This window comes from Myotis daubentonii, chromosome 7 (genome assembly GCF_963259705.1).
Source record: "Myotis daubentonii chromosome 7, mMyoDau2.1, whole genome shotgun sequence".
Classification (NCBI taxonomy): domain Eukaryota; kingdom Metazoa; phylum Chordata; class Mammalia; order Chiroptera; family Vespertilionidae; genus Myotis; species Myotis daubentonii.
The window spans coordinates 10,136,195-10,152,867 of record NC_081846.1 but is presented as its reverse complement, the minus strand read 5'-3'; the positions used below and the strand labels follow the sequence as shown (position 1 = coordinate 10,152,867).

At 42.4% G+C, this 16,673-nt stretch overlaps 1 protein-coding gene across 2 annotated transcripts in view; it reads right to left on the bottom strand.

Annotated features, from left to right (window-relative positions):
* CDK15 (cyclin dependent kinase 15) overlaps positions 1–16,673 on the bottom strand; it is a 71,173-nt gene that overhangs the window by 28,588 nt on the left and 25,912 nt on the right. For both annotated transcript variants that reach the window (XM_059702796.1, XM_059702797.1), the window contains exons 8-10: positions 16,436–16,556; positions 11,806–11,899; positions 5,477–5,540 (exon numbers count right to left, since the gene is read on the bottom strand). In XM_059702796.1, coding sequence (XP_059558779.1) covers positions 5,477–5,540; positions 11,806–11,899; positions 16,436–16,556 — 279 coding nt within the window. The remainder of the gene's footprint in view (positions 1–5,476; positions 5,541–11,805; positions 11,900–16,435; positions 16,557–16,673) is intronic.

The window sequence follows — 16,673 nt, the reverse complement described above, 5'->3', positions numbered from 1 at the left end:
GGGTCACTTTAGATTTTAATCATCATCTGTCCCACCGTAGTGACCGACGAAGCAAAGCTTCACTGGATTTCAGGTCAAAAGAAAACATTCCGAGAGAAAGGCTAGACTAGCTCGCTGATAATGCTGTCTGGTGTCAGCCTGCCTGTTATTTCCGCCCCTGTTATTTCTTGCTTCCACCTGGTGGTCAAAGGTTGAAAGAGCAGGCGTGCTGAAAAGGACTAGGCGTGAGCAGGCTCCATTGCCTATGCCCACAGTCCATGGAGTCTGCGTCCCTGTAGGGCTTTTAGTACCGCCTTCCTGCCTTTAGATCTCTACTGAGTTCCTTGAGTGGAAAGTCTCTCCCTGTGCAGACTCCTTCCCCGGGGCTGGGAGGACCGGGTAATCCCGGATGCGTCCCTGCCGCTGAGCTCATGCCACAAATCAGGCATGATTTTCAGCAGATATTCCTTTAACAGTCTGAAGGCCTCTGTGGACTCCATTCCCTTCTCAATGGGAAAGAGCATCAAAGAGACAGGAATGAGATGCTTTGCACGCACATCAGGAACTAATTGCCAATTTGGCAAATGCATCGCCTAATGTCATGCACTGTTATTTCTAAATCCTCTCCTGTCCTTGACCCCAGGATCTAGATGTAAACTTGGAACCATTAGTGAAGAAGTGCCCCAAATGGAACTGAGAGGGATTTAAACTCGGCGCTTTTGAGTGTGGTGAAATGAACCCAGCAGTACATTAATGCCAGGATTTGCGCTCACACAGCATGAGTGCTTTCAGAAACCGTGTTTAAGGAAGCAAACAGAGCCACGGCAGACCCTCTGAGTGGAGCAAAAGGAGCTGGATGAAACAATCAATGACACATTAAAAACCACAACTGGGCTGCAATCATGTGGCAGGAAAAAAGTTTCTCTTTATCACAGGATCTCTGCCTCTAATGAGATGGCGACTGGCAACCTCCAGGGCAGTGAGGCCTCTGTTTACTTTAGCTGGGAAATGTCTAAATATTTAGTTGAGTCTTTTTAAAAGCCTTACACAATTCCGTGGCAAACCCGCCTCTAAGGTATGATCTTATGAGCTCTAGATTGCCATTGGAAAACCTATGTAGAGGAAATTTGGAAAAGCCAGAAGATGAAACACACAAATGTGGCCCTGGCTGGTATGGCTTAGCTGGTTGGAGCGTCATACCGGAGGCTGCAGGTTGGATTCCGGTCGGAGCACATACTGGAGTCACTGTTTCTCTCTCACCTCTCTCTCTCATCTCCCTCTCACCTCTCTCTCTCTCTCTCTCTCTCTCTCTCTCTCCCCCATCAATATACATATCCTCAGGTAAGAATTTTTTTTTAAAGCACAAATGTTAACTTATTTTTTAATCTCAAAATTAACTATTTTTAATGGCCTCCAAATACTTCATTTAGAACAAAACTCCTTATCAGTTAATACCTTCTCTTATTGGTTCTAAATAGTTCTCTACTTTTTATCTGTGCTTTACTCCTATTGGTTCCAGTTGGGCCTAAAGTACTTGAGGCCCAAAAGGGAAGGGACTCCTGAATTTTTTTTTTCTTGGGGCAGGGGGAAAGGGAACTTTGTAGAAATGTCCACAGGGGCCCACCCTTTCCATTCACACGACTGTCGTGCATTAGCAGATGTTAGCCAAGACCAATATCCAGTTTGCTCTGAGCTTCTGGGATCTTCTGTGCCACAAGCCCAGCGCTTCACAGTTACGGCATCCGCTGGGGTTTTCCTCTTTTTAGACTTTCTGAGAGAATCCCCTCTAGCATGCTGTCCTTTATCATTGCTTCCTGCGGACTCTTATTAAGGATCACAAAACTGCCCCCTTCCCCCACCGCAGGAGGCCAGCACAGCCCCAGCTCCCGCCAGTTTGATTAATGTGTCTTGGCTAATTGTGTGAAGGCTGGCAGGCCTTTAGCAAGTGTGACCAGCTCATTGTTCAGCCAATCACAGGCGCCTCGGTTAGCATGTGAAAAGGGGGTGTGTTGCCAGGGGAGGATGAGTGTTCTGGCGGCTGAGTCAAAGGAGGAGCATTTTGGGGGGTCACAGAGCAACACCCACTTCTTTGAGGGGATGTTACTATGCTCTACTAAACCTGTAAACCTCGTACTCAAAGCACTTTTTTTCTCCTCCCTCTTTTTTCAAGGAGATCTTTTTTTCCCAGGGAGCGAGCAGGCGAGACACTGGCTACTCTGCAGATGGAGTTCACGTTCCAGGGTTTTTAATATTTCACTTTTATATTTCTGTTAGAGAATGATCCTGCTGAGAGTCTGGGAATCCACGCTCGTCAGAACCCCCTCACTGACACTTGGATATATTGCTCTGAAAGCTATCCCAGGAGAAAAGATTAAACAAAAAAGAAAAAAAAGAAAAGAAAGAAAGCCTACTTTTCAAAGGCTACTTCTTAATCTGCCCACATCAAAATAAGACAACTGGCCCTTTGAAGTAGAGGACACAGAGTTCTCAGCCAGCTTGCTTACAATGGGGGTGGGGGAGAGGGACGGAAGGAAGGAGGAAGGAAGGAAGGAAGGAAGGAAGGAAGGAAGGAAGGAAGGAAGGAAGAAGGAAGGAAGGAAGGAAGGAAGGAAGGAAGGAAGGAAGGAAGGAGGAAGGAAGGAAGGAAGGAAGGAAGGAAGGAAGGAAGGAAGAAGGAAGGAAGGAAGGAAGGGAGGAAGGGAGGGAGGAAGGGAGGGAGGAAGGGAGAGAAAGAGGGAGGGAGGAAGCAAAGAAGGAAGGAAAGGAAAGGGAAAAAAGAAGGAAGTAAGGGAGAGAAAGAGAGAGAGAGAGAGAGAGAGAGAGAGAGACCAGCCTCTAAAATTATGCACCTCTTCCATTGCCCCGATTTAATCAGGCACAACAGTCTGAATTGAGGGCTAGAATACCTGCAACCCTGCTCACCAGTGACCCTAGAAGACAGGTAACTGCTCAGACAGATCCGCCAGCGGGCCGGGTTTTGTTTGTGTTAACCTACACACAGAGGGACTGTGTTGTCTTCCTAGACACAGTCCAGACAGGGCCGGGAAATGGCAGAGTGGGCGCAGATGGAAACTGGAGGATTCGCCAAGTTCTGAGCTCTTTGGCTCCCTCAAAATTGTGGTGCCAGCTGAGTTCAAAGTTTGGGGTCCTTACTACAACTTAGAACAGAAAGGAAAACAATGGAAAGCTCATCCAGAATGGTGTCCACACTTCTGCTCGGTGACATTTTTCTGGCTCTCATCCCCTCTCCTGGTCCCTTAGTCACTGGAGTACAAGGGCATGAAGCAGCAACAGCAGCTCAGAGAGGGGTGGGGTTGCTAGGGAAGGGGGTTCAGAGAGACTTGTGGATTCACAGAGGGGGCGTTCCTGGAACACAGAGGTGGATGACCCCTTTAAAACATAGTCCTTATGATTGAGTCATTGATGGTATTGATCCCAGACCCAGGAGAAGCTGGACTATTAAGATGTACAGATAGGGGTTTATATCTTAGCTGTGGCTAAGGCTATAACTCTCGTCCTTCCACAAGCTCTGCCCATAGCCACTCACTGCTCAAGCCCATGGACACAGGGCTCACACATGAGCACCCTGCCCCTCAGAAGGAGAGCTGGGGAAAGGGTGTGGACGAGTAAATACAAACCCAAGCTCTTAAACAGCCAAGAACGAACCCAGCACCCAGCACAGCAGAGAGTAGGTGCTTAAAATGGCTGGGCTCATTTGAATTACACTGAACGCTTCCTAGAAAGACAATGCAAAGTCTGAACCCCACTGATGCTGAATCTGGAGATTTCTTTCCAGAAATAAAAAAATTGCACATGACTTTGAAACGACAGCAAAATGAAAGATGTCACATATTTCTCACTGTTTTATTGGAACCCCAGTTACCTTATTTAGTCCAGAATCTGGCAGGGGAGCATTTGGCCAAGTTCCTATCATTGTTGTTCTCAACAAGGCCTTCTGTACTGAGAAGCTGTTTATTGCCTGAACCAACCTGAAACCCAAATGTTTGAAGTTTGGGGAAACATCACATGCTCACTGTGGCAGCTTTGTATCAACATTATCCAAATAGTTTTCTATAACCCATCTGTGACCCTAAACTTCTGCTTGCACCCATTGCAGAAAACTGGGGGTGGGGTTGGGGTCCCATTTTCACCTGGAGGAGAGCATATAGGCGGGGTGAAGAGAGGTATGGGCAGGGTCGGAAAAGACGAAAGCCAGACTCTCCTAGAAACCATGGCAACAGGAGAGAGGACCTATTGCAGCGTGGGTCCCGGTCTCCGCGAGAAGCCTGTTCTTTTTTCTCTCTATCTCAGACCAAAGGCAAGGCCCTGTGGCCAGACAGCAGCATTTTTCTCCGGTGCCAAACTAGCAAAATGGTTAGAAATGTGTGAGTGACCCTAAAGCCATTTAGCAATGCCTACGACATTCACATAAAGCTGAAATGACGTTATGGGTTGTCTTTAGCTTGCTATAAGGTTTCTGTCACCCTAGTTACAAGATCTCTGATCCCCGTGGATAGCTGTTTGAGCAAAAATAGTAGATGCTGCAGAAAGAAAGAAAACCATCCCTAGCCTCCATTGTCCAGTGTTTTTCTCTTTAACCACTTTTTCCATCCCTCTCCAGCGTCTTGCTCTCAGAAAGCTCTTGCAGGATAAGCTCATACCAATGTTCACAGTGACAACAGTTTGAAAAAAAAAATCCATTTTTAGTCATGGGGCACTCTAAGACTATGAAGACGAGAAAATGTGACTTGGGCCACATTCACCCTAACCTCGTCCTTCTCTGTGCATATCTACCTCTCCCTCTATCCTGGCAGCAGGAGTCCAGCTCTCATGTGCCATTCTTGCTTCTCCAGCATCGGATACATCCCTCCATCCTATAGCTCACCGCTTGGCTCTGCCCTTCTGTCTCTACATCTTTGATGTGACAACTGGTTAATCTGTCCCCTCTGCCATGGTCTTGGGACCATTCCTCACAGACCTTCCCCGTGGACAACACTTCTAACACTTCCATATCCACCTTAGGAGCTAGTCTTGGAGGACCAAATACATGACAGAAAATGACCAATTGGTGAACTCTTGTACAATCTAGACACATCTTAGCTGTCCTGCCCAAGGCCTAACGAGCCAAATGAGTTTCTACTCCCCCTCTGTTGTAGAAGCATAGAAATCCATGACAGCCCTGGGCTCAAAAGTGACACTGTCTTTGTAATTGCTTCCTTTGGCACTTGTGTATTTGGAAATGGATGTGGAATCCACAGTAACAGTCATTTCAAATGCTCATTCGGTTTGCTACTTGTGGTTTACAGAGCTTGAGAACTAATCTAACCTTAACTACTATTTCAGTGTCCTCCTCGTAAAAGGATTAGTCAGGGAATTCAAGAACCTAAAAATTTGTCTAGACCTATCTTCCCTGTTAACAACAATAGAACACACTGTGTACCTAAATCTCTCACACTGCTAATTCCCAGAGCATTCCAAAGCTCAAATCAAATGTTACCTGGATTGTAGTTAGGTAGTTTGGAAACTCCAGGCCACGTGTCCTCGGTAGGGACTCCCAACACCTACGCAAAGCCAAAGAAAGACAGAGAGAAGTTAGGGGAGACGTGAGGCGGATGGACCAGGTGTGAAGACATGAAGGACAGATCAGGCAAGAATTAGACGGGCGTAGGTCACATTACACCAGCTGATGTATCCAAGAAAGAAACTTTTGTGTTTCCCTATTTGTAGCTGTATGGGCAAAACTAGTATATTCCTGTGGTCCTGTAATGGTTAATTTTATTGGTGAACTTGATTGGGGCAAGGGACGCCCAGATAGCTGGTAAAACATCTTTTCTGGGTGTGCCTGTGAGATGTTTCAGGAAGAGATTAGCATTTGAATCAGTGGACTGAGTAGAGGCCCGTCCTCACCCACCTGGGAAGCATCATCCAACCACTGAGGGCTCCAAGAGGAACACAAAGGTGGAGGAAGGGCATGCTCTCTCTCTTCTTCAGCTGGGATGTCCGATTTCTCCTGCCCTCGGACATCAGTGCCCCTGGCTCTCGGGTCTTCAGACTCAGATTTATCACCGGCAGCCCCTGCAGTTCTCAGGTCCTTGGCCTCGGACTAAATTATAGCAGAACCACTGGCTTTTCTGGTCTCCAGTTTGCAAATGGCATATTTCAGCCTCCATGACTGCATGAGCCAATTCCAACAATAGATCTCCTCTTATAGATCTCTAGATATACTATTGGCTTTGTTTCTCTGGAGAATCCTAATACAGGTCCTGAGCTTGTGTCTCCACTAACTCACTTGTTCTGAAGCAGATCATACAGCCTTGCTTGAAGTCATATCCTCATCATTAAATATCTATTGCATGACCAACATACATTAGGATGCTATGTTGGGAGCTGGGATATAAAGAAGCAGGAGGGATGCCCCTTTGCCTTACATTAGAGAACTATATATATATATATATATATATATATATATATATCCAACAGGAGGCATTGACAGCCTACATCATGCCCCAGCCTGGCGTTCAGCTGTTCCACAATACGCTCAAATTAAAAGGGTTCAGATTACGGACCTTGAGGCAGTGGGATGTTGGCTAAAAATGATCCCCGGCCCAACCCCAGTCCTTTCCACCAAATTCATCTCATTTGCTTGCGTTTTCTGTGGCCCAACAGCTTGGAGTCTGGTATTTGGATTTTAACTGGTGGGTAGTAATAGTAACAACATCACTAAAGAAAACCTCCTTTGTACTTTGGCTTACCAAATTAAAGCTCTAGTTTTGAACTAATGGGAAAATAACAGTCCTTGGGAATACAACGACAAAACATTTCAGATTTGGGATGGTGATGTTTCTGAGTTACCTTATAGGTACCGCCTTATCATTTTTTTTTAAAAAGATAATCATAAAAGCCCAATGTTAGTTATATCTGGGAGCTAGAATAACACTGTTTTTATAAAATGTTAGTAAAACACTAATAGCTTTTATTACACCATTACAATATAATTCTTCTTAGGAGCATTTCTTATAGAAAGAGGCTACAGAATCCATTTGTAAAATGCTGGACAAAGACAGAAGTCAACTGCCCAACAAGTGGCTGATGATCATCAATGAGGAATCCAGAACCTTAATACCCACCGGCTTGCTGACCAGGACTCTGGCAGGAAAGTACATTTTGTGGTGCCTGTTAAGCTTGTCCTCGAACAAAAGACACCAACGTGCTATTTGCCCTCATAGAATGAAAAATCACACCTCACAGCAAAATCTTCTTTCTTTGATCCATTCCCTAAACAAGCTGAAAAGCTACTGGGAGGATTACAGGCGTCTGCTATCAACCACCTGAGCCCAAGGAGTGCTAAAGGTCCTGAATCCATTGTGAAAAACCAACTGGACTACTTCTACTTTTGTAGGAGTGGGCAGGAGGATGGGAAGCCAATTCCTCATTTTTAACCTACCATCATGTGCATTGGATGCTTATTGCACAGAGGTGCATGCAAACCAGTGGATGTGACTCGCAGATAGCCATACATCTTCTGTTAATGGGCAAAGTACAATGAAAATAAAGCAAAGATAATGAAGAGAAAGCAATAAGGGAAATAAGTAACGACCACATCCGTATTTTTCTGACGCGAAAGTTACCAGAATGGTTATTTTGTATTATGTTTAATTAAATCAGCAAAATGGATACCAATAATGTTTATTGTGTTAAAAGCTGTAAGCTTGAGATTTTAAACGTTTAAACAAAATTCAATATCCTTTATTTGGAAATTTGATGCTGAGTTTCTATTTGAAAGTTATTAAATTTGTTTTCACTTGAGAAAATTACTAAATCTCCACTTCAGTCTGGGAAACTGAAAACCAAAAATTGTTGATTTACGCCCTCCCTAAAGGCTCCTAAAAAGGCAGCTAGTGAGTGCTATATTTGAAAAACAGTGGGCTGCAGGGGCTGTTTTCTGCCTTTGTTGGAATGGAAACTGAAGGCATTTTGATTAATGGATTCAAGGTCTGCATAGTTTGTTTTATTCTGATTTTAGAACCACAGCTGGGATTATTTGCTAAAACTGTTTATTGAAAGAATTAGGTCCCAGAAAGCCAGTGACAGCTATTCAGATGTGAACACACACACACACACACACACACACACACACACACACACTTCAGAAAGATGGTAAAAGAAAAATTCAGGACTTCTCATAATGTCTTTATTCCTAAGAGTGAGACCTCAGGATAAATGTAGAGGAAGGTTGTGTTTAGAGACAGGGAGATTTAGAATGGACACGTTGCTTTCAAAGAAGCCATTTCTACATCCACTCTCGTAGACTGGAAATGGATTTCCTATTCTCATTTGGGTAGACCATGTTTAGTAAAACATAAGTTCAGGAACTATTTGTAATGTTTACGTTTCTAACCCGCCTGAGATGTAGCAGCAGAAAGACAGCACACTGCTGAATGGGGTGACTTTTCCACTTTGTCCCCAGAGTGTGGAGCTACAGCTGGGATAAATGTCAATGATGACAAAACCATTGTCCTCCTTCGACAGGACCAGGTAGGAATGAGACATAATGAATCTGACCTCCTGCTGCTCACAGAGTATGGTGAGGCACTATGGAACTGTATCCTTGGTCAGTACAGATCAAAAGTCAACAATGAGCTATGCAAGTTGACAAACTCGATAAAAACTACCTGGGTGGGTGGTGGAATCAGATAAACAGAGAAGAATATTATGATTTTAAATGATGGGAGCTACAAGATTCTTCTTGTTCAAAGAAGCACAACTTCATGGAATCAGAAAATCAAATACAAGTGGTCCTGGACTTACTATGGTTTGATTTATGACATTTTCAGCTTATGATGGGTTTATGGGGAGGTAACCTGTCATAGGTTGAGGAGCCTCTGTAACATGTACGACGCTGGAAACCCAGGGAGGTCAGTGATGTGAGTTGCTCTCCCTCATAACTTGAAGTTAGAGCTGGGTTCAGAACTCACGTCTTCTGACTGCAGGCCAGTGGTATTTCTAATATGGTCACTTGTTTTAAATTTGCAATGAGTTGTCATAAATGTCAAAATAAAGTCCCGTTGGTTGACTGCAGTGTGATAAAGACAATGGTAGACATGAACATGGCTTTCTGGGCAGGATCTATTTGTCAAGACATGTTTGTTTTTGCTGTTAAGACATGTTTGTTTTGGTACTTAATGTCCAGGTTCAAGTGCAAATTCTTTCACTTACTGAATTACCAAACACATCTTCAGATGGCCAGTGTCAGTCAGCGAGGCCAGTCCTGGAAACTTGAACCAATAACTAGAGAGCCATCGGGTCCTGGGAAATGTCTAGCCCATTCTTTCTGTTCTGTGATATCTAAGTACTTCCTCTATTGTGGACAAGAAGTAAGACCACACGGAAGAACAACGAGGCTGTATATCAGGAAAGGCTTTTCCACACTTCAGTGATTGAAACATCTCTCCAATAATAATTTATCTGACAGGGAAAGGCAGCAGATATTTCTTGAGCACTTCTGGCGCAGGAAACTTGCTATGCATCTGACCTTATGGAATTCTGACAGAAGGCTAGGAAGTCATGACCGCCAGCCCCATTTAACAAATGAGCAAACTGAAGCTCAGAGGAGCTACACAGCCTGCCACATTTGTTTAGCTAAAAAGTCGCTAGAATTCAAACCCTGGTTTTACGGCTTTAAAGCTATTATTATGTTAAGCTGCCTCCAGCTTAGACGATGTTTTGGCACCAGTGATGCTGTTTGAAGAGAAATAGCATTTATCTGTCTTGCAGGGGAGCTTGGAGAAAAAAAAAATCAATATTTCCTATGTTGCTCCATAATAGCCCCCATATATCAAAAAGAAAATTTTAATGGCAGTAATTAATCTCTATAAAATGTCTTAATTTCTCAAAGCACATTTTATTTTAGCCAGAAGACAGTGTCTTCTGGGTCATGAATTTCTAGCACGAGACTGGCATAGAATTTCTTCATCGAGGTGAGACAATAACTTTCCAGAACTGGCAACTAATTATTTTCCCCTTTCCCCAGTGTTCCCTAAAGTTTTCCACGCCTTTATGTGTGTATTAAAGATAATTTCTAGTATGGCCAGTGTGGCTCAGTGGTTGAGCGTTGACCTATGAACCAGGCGGCCACAGTTTGATTTCTGGTCCGAGCAAATGCCCGGACTGTGGGCTTGGTCCCCAGTAGGGGGCGTGCAGGAGGCAGCCAATCAATGATTCTCTCTAATCATTGATGTTTCTCTCCCTCTCCAACTCCCTTCCTCTCAGAAATCAATAAAAATATATTTAAACAACACACAATGAGATATCACCTCACACCTGTCAGAATGGGTATCATCAGAAAATCAACAAACAACTTTTGGCAAGGATGTGGAGAAAAGGGAAACCTCATGCACTATTGGTGGGATTGCAGATTGGTGCAGCCACTATGAAAAACAGCATGGAGGTTCTTCAAAAAAGTGAAAATGGAACTGCCTTATGACTCAGTGATTCCACTTCTGGGTACATAGCCCAAGAAACTCAAAACACTAATTTGAAAGAATACATGCACCCCTATGTTCACTGCAGTGTTATTTACAATAGCCAAGATATGGAAGCAAAATAGATCCAGAGACAAAGAAGAATGGAACAGAATCTCAGAGGGAAGGCAGGGGTGGGTGGTGGGTGGGGAGAGATTATCTGTATATATGCATAACCCATAGACACAGACAATAGTGAGATGAAGGCCTGGGAGGGCGGGGTGGAGCGGTCAATGGGAGAAAAAAGGGACATCTGTAATACTTTCAACAATAAAGATAAATTTTTAAAAAAGATATGGAAGCAGCCCAAGTGTCTATCAATAGAGAGTGGATAGGCAATGAAATATTACTTGGCTATATAAAGGAATAACATCTTACCATTTATGACAGCATGGATGAACCTGGAGGGCATTATGCTAAGTGACATAAATCAGTCAGAGAAACACAAATACCATATGATTTCACTTGTATGTGGAGTCTAAAGACCAAACTAAATGAGCAAACAAAACTGAAACAGACTCAGAGACACAGAGAACAGACTGATAGTTGCCAAAGGGGAGGAGTTTGGGGGAACTGGGTGACAAAGGTGAAGGGATTAAGAAGTACAAATTGGTAGCTACAAGAGAGTTATGGAGATGTAAAGTGCAGCACAGGAAATGTAGTCAATAATATTGCAATAACCATGTATGGTGCTGGGTGGGTACTGGAATTACCAGGGAAATCGCTTTATAAAGTATATGATTGTCTAACCACTATGCTGTACACCTGAAACTAATACAAAATAATATGGAATGTAAATCATAATTAAAAATAAACTTAAGAATAAAAGAAATGGAACCACACATGCAAAAACACCTTAACATCTTAGGCATTTGGTTTTGGAAGAACATGATAAATACCGTATTTCTCTCACACGAACATGCTAGGCCTTCGTTTCCATTGGAGTTCTATGACAATTTAGTGCCTGTCTTCAGCTGACAAAGATTCAGGGCCAGACATAGAGTAGAATTCGAGCTGGGGGTGGCCAGGCAGAAATGTGCTTAAGTAGGAATGGCAGAAATCGCCCCAAGAAACCGAGTCTATAGTAATAGGGCGCAGGTGGATTCATGGGATGTTACAGGACAACAGGGGTTTCTGGACACTCATTCCCAAGGTACTTATACTGTTGCAAATACCACAGTCTCCATGATCTTAACATGGAGCTTCACATCTCAAAGCAGATGGACTGCGTCATTCGTCTCAAAGGCAAATTTGATTTAAAGTTTGAAACGCAGATATTTCTTCCGAAGAGGAATTCTTCTCTTACCTCCCAGATCTTCTCCAGCTGTTCAAAGATGCTGGTAACCCCAGGAAACAAAGGTTGACCCTGGAACATTTCAATAAAGATGCAGCCGGCACCCCTAGCAAAAGAAATAAGAGTCAACAGACCGTTTCAAGGAAACCAGACCTGCAAAACTGAACTACTAGCATTTCTCCTCCCAGGAAATATTTTGGGGACAGTTAAATAGAGGCCACATGCTATTATAAAATCTTGGGCAAAAAAATAAAAGTCCCTTTGTCAACCAAAAACATAAGAGCAGCCAGCAGCTTTTTGTTAAACTGGAATGCAACCAGCATTTAGGAACACAGTATAGGGAGCAAACATTCTGGCTCCTTCAAGCTCATTAACTGTCCATTTTATGAGAGGAGGGGAAAGTTCTAAACCTCCAAACTGAACGCTCTCTTCCACTGAACCTAAGCTGCTGTCATTGTAAGAGGCACCACTATTGTGTGTGCTATTAAGAAACAAAACACCTGTGAGTTAAACTACGACATGCTCAGAATGTGGCCTTTATACCTATTGAAAGGGCCGCTATACACTTAATTAGACAGATTATTTCATCATATGTCGTACTTGTACAGGCAAAAACTGGAACATCAAGTGAAAGACATTGGTTTAGGTGTTCCTGAAACTTTTTTCCACATTCAGCATTTGACTCAGACTCTTTGATGTCTATGTTTATCCATGGTATCGCCCTCGACATCAGGAGTTTGATGACACAGCATGTCTTAAAATAATCCATTAAAGAACTAACAGTCACTGGTGCTGGGCTCCCAAGCTGACCTTGCAGTTACATAGCCTACTTCTATGTCACCTTTTTACAGAGGTGACTCCTGCTTAAAGAATGTTGCTAAACACGTCTGATTCACTCTCTTTCCACAACCGTTTGGTTCTTGGGGGAGGGAGGTGGAGGGAGGGGGGAGCTCTTCTGTCAGCAAGATCCTTCCTAGCCACTGACACTCATGCTGCGAGGCCTGACGCTGGCATATTTGATGTTCACACATGTGCAATGGCAACTACAGTGCAGCCGGGCTGATGGCTACGGTCAGATGCTGCTGACTGTAAGCCGCATGCTGATTTAAGGTGCAGCAAGAGTGTGCATCTGAAAATAGGTCAAATGGGGTGAAACATGTTTCCTTTCCTAGGTAGTCAAATGAGAGAGTCGTTGTTGAGAGAGAGCAAGAAGTATGATTTATTTGGCTAATAATGCACACTTTTCTTCTTGTAGTCTCTGGGTGATAAAAACGGCGCAGTGGACAGATTACAGAGATTCTCCCCACGGTCCAATACTTTGGCTCCAAATCCCTTTCACCATAACACACACTTCTGCAAACTCCCTGAACCAGCTTGACATTTTTTGGCCTGGCATGATAAAGGATATATAAGTAAAGCATTTTATTACAAATCATCATATTAGTAAAGATTCATATTAAATATGGTCTTTAATATTATTCATATGTATTTATCCCATGTGATAAATTTTTACTTTTTCCATCTGACTGTAGGCACATGCTATTTAATTTACTTCAACTTGGGTAGGAGAAAGCAGATTTCTTTTTCTTTTCTTTTTTTTTAATCCTCACCCAAGGATATGTTTTTATTGACTTGAGAAACAGAGAAGCATCAGTGTGAGAGAAACGCAGCAATCAGTTGCTTCATGAGCACATCCTCTCTGGGGTCAAACCTGTCAGGGAATCGAACCCTGGGGTGTGCAGGGTCATGTTCTATCCAACTGAGCCACACCAGCCAAGGCAGACGATTTCTCGATAAACAAGTTTAAGAATAATTTTTATCCTGTGTCTGGTTCACGCAAGAAGTAATTTTGATAGGAAACACAGGTTTACAATTAAAAATTATAAATTTTTTATTGATTCATAAAGTATACAGTAGAGGATTATGTATGGAATAGCACATCGGGTAAATGGCCTCCACGGCTTTGCTGGCACATACGCAAAGCCATGGTCTTCATTGGTCTCCATTGTCTCTGCTCCTGGGCCATAACTGGTACTTGGTAATGCTTATCAAATTGAAGGGATTGAAATCAAAGGGCAACAGATATTAGAATCAGATTCAATAAACCAAGTAAAATTAGGCTTTTATTTTTTGTTGTTGTTGTTGTTAATGCTCACACAAAATTCAAATCTTGCGTGAATTTTGGGGCACTATATATATATATATTTAATATATAATTTAATATATATATTAAATTAAAATCTAACTGTATTTTATTATTTCTAAAGAAATATAGACTGTTTTCATGAGCTAACATTGGGTTTGCATTTTAAATAATCAACTGGCTTGCCGAAACCGGTTTGGCTCAGTGGATAGAGCATCAGTCTGCAGTCTGAAAGGTCCCAGGTTTGATTCCGGTCAAGGGCATGTACCTGGGTTGCAGGCACATCCCCAGTAGGAGATGTGCAGGAGGCGGCTGATCGATGTTTCTCTCCCATCGATGTTTCTGACTCTCTATCTCTCTCCCTTCCTCTCTGTAAAAAATCAATAAAATGTATTAAAAAAATTTTAAATAATCAACTGGCTTATTCTTAGACTTTTGTACGTATGTGAATAAAAGCTACCAGATTGAGGTTTGCAAGCAGATTTCTTTCCCTCAAACAACAGGTTGCTTTTATCCCCAATTTTTAAAAAGTCAATTTGGATATAATAGCCACATATTTACTTTTTAATGATTTTTCATGTCTAGGAGACATCTTGATATATGTTAAAACATCTTTGATCAGACAAATATAACTTAAGAATCTGGTTAGCTCTAGCTGGTTTGGCTCAGTGGATAGAGCGTTGGCCTGTGGACTGAAGGGTCCTGGGTTTGGTTCTGATCAAGGGCATGTACTCTCTCTCTGTCTCTTCCCCTCCTTCCACTCTCTCTAAAAAAATCAATGGAAAAAGTATCCTCAGGTGAGAATTAACAAAGAATCTGGTCAGAAGTGTCTTGAGTCAAATTTTTAGAACTATTGTCATTTTAAAGCTTCTCATTAGCTTGTCTTTAAATATCCACATTCTTTTTTGCTTCTTATCTTTAAAGCAACAGATATATAGGGTGTCCCAAAATTCACGCAAGAAGTAATTTTGATAGAAAACACAGGTTTACAATTAAAAATTGTAAATGTTTTATTGATTCATAAAGTATACAGTATAGGGTTATGTATGGGATAGCACATCAGGTAAATGGCCTCCACGGCTTTGCTGGCACATACGCAAAGCCATGGTCTTCATTGGTCTTCATCGTCCCTGCTCTAGGGCCATAACTGGTACTTGGTAATGCTTATCAAATTGAAGAGATTGAAATCAAAGGGCAACAGATATTAGAATCAGATTCAATAAACCAAGTAAAATTAGGCTTTTATTTTTTTGTTGTTGTTGTTAATGCTCACGCAAAATTCAAATCTTGCGTGAATTTTGGGACACCCTATAAAAGGTATAATTTAAAAACAGTAAGTGGAGAAGACTAGAAGTAATGGAAAACTGTCAAATGGTTTAAAATCATTTTGGTTGCTAGCAATGGTCAACTATGAGATAAGCCAACTCAGAAACTGAGCTGGTGAATACCATCCAATGGTCTCCACCTGCCCTAACCCTTCTCTGTGTGTGCTGGCACCGGGGATTAGGAAATCAATGCTCCAGATACACTGGGGGAAATTTCTGCAACCTTTCTCAATTCCTTGGGAAGTCTAAAGCTTAGTTTAGCCTTTTAGGATAATGTCTAATGCTTTTAATCCATTATTGATTTAAAAAAAAAAAACAAAAAAAAACCAGGGCCTACCGTTTATATATGACCTTCTAAGGTCTTGAAAGAAGTCCATGTATTTTTTTTACCTTTTAGGAGGTGCCTATGACTGTGGTCACCACACATCTAACTGTGGCCCCCACATGCCTGAGATATTTCAGGAATAAGGTCTAGATAACATAACACCGCTGCCCTAGGAAGGAGGAGTGCCTGAGAGCCCACACTCATCACCACATCCCTTTAATCCAAGAGCCTCCCCAACAATGTGCTTCTACTTGACACCATCTATCTTGTTCTTACACTTGAACTACAATCCCATTTAACCCCTCAAGGGGAGAGTTTGTTACCCTCATTTTAAAAATAGAGAAACATAGACATAAAGAGGATACATGGCTTTTTCAAGATAACAGAATCCAGAGAAACTGATTAGAAGTAGAATTGGCATAAAAATCAGGTCTCCTGATTCTTGGTCATTATGCTTTTGCCACCAGGCTCTGGACTATGTTTGGACATGTGTGAGCATGCATGTACAGATGAGTGTGTGTATGTGTGTGTGTATGTGTGTGTGTGTGTGTGTTTCTTTGAGGACAAGGAGAAAAGACAAAGGATTGACGAGAAGAGCTAGGAGGTGAGGCATGATAGAATATAGGATTCAGATGCGTTGGGCAAGACTGATCTGAGTCTCAGTTTCTTTAACTTGTAAAAACTTGTAGAATGATTGGAAAAATCAAATGAGATAGGTATTTGAAAGCACTTTATGTTTCTGTAGACAAATGTGATTATCATTAGAATTATTATTTAAAATATAGTACAGATGATAAAGTAACCCTCAAGGGTAGGGTGACTCCTATTTTGGGGGCCACTAGCTCTTACCATATGTCCAGTTCAGAGGAATATTCAGTGGCTCCCAGCAAGGCATCAGGAGGGCGGTACCAGAGGGTCACAACTTCTGAAGAGTATGTCTGGCTGGGAATGGACTTGGCCCGAGCAAGACCTGACCAAAGGGGAGAAGCACAGAACTCATTAACCCGGGATCTGGAGAGCCACAGTGACACATTCTACCAGGGAGGGTTTAGCTGGCTGAGTAAACAATATTTAAAAATAACACACA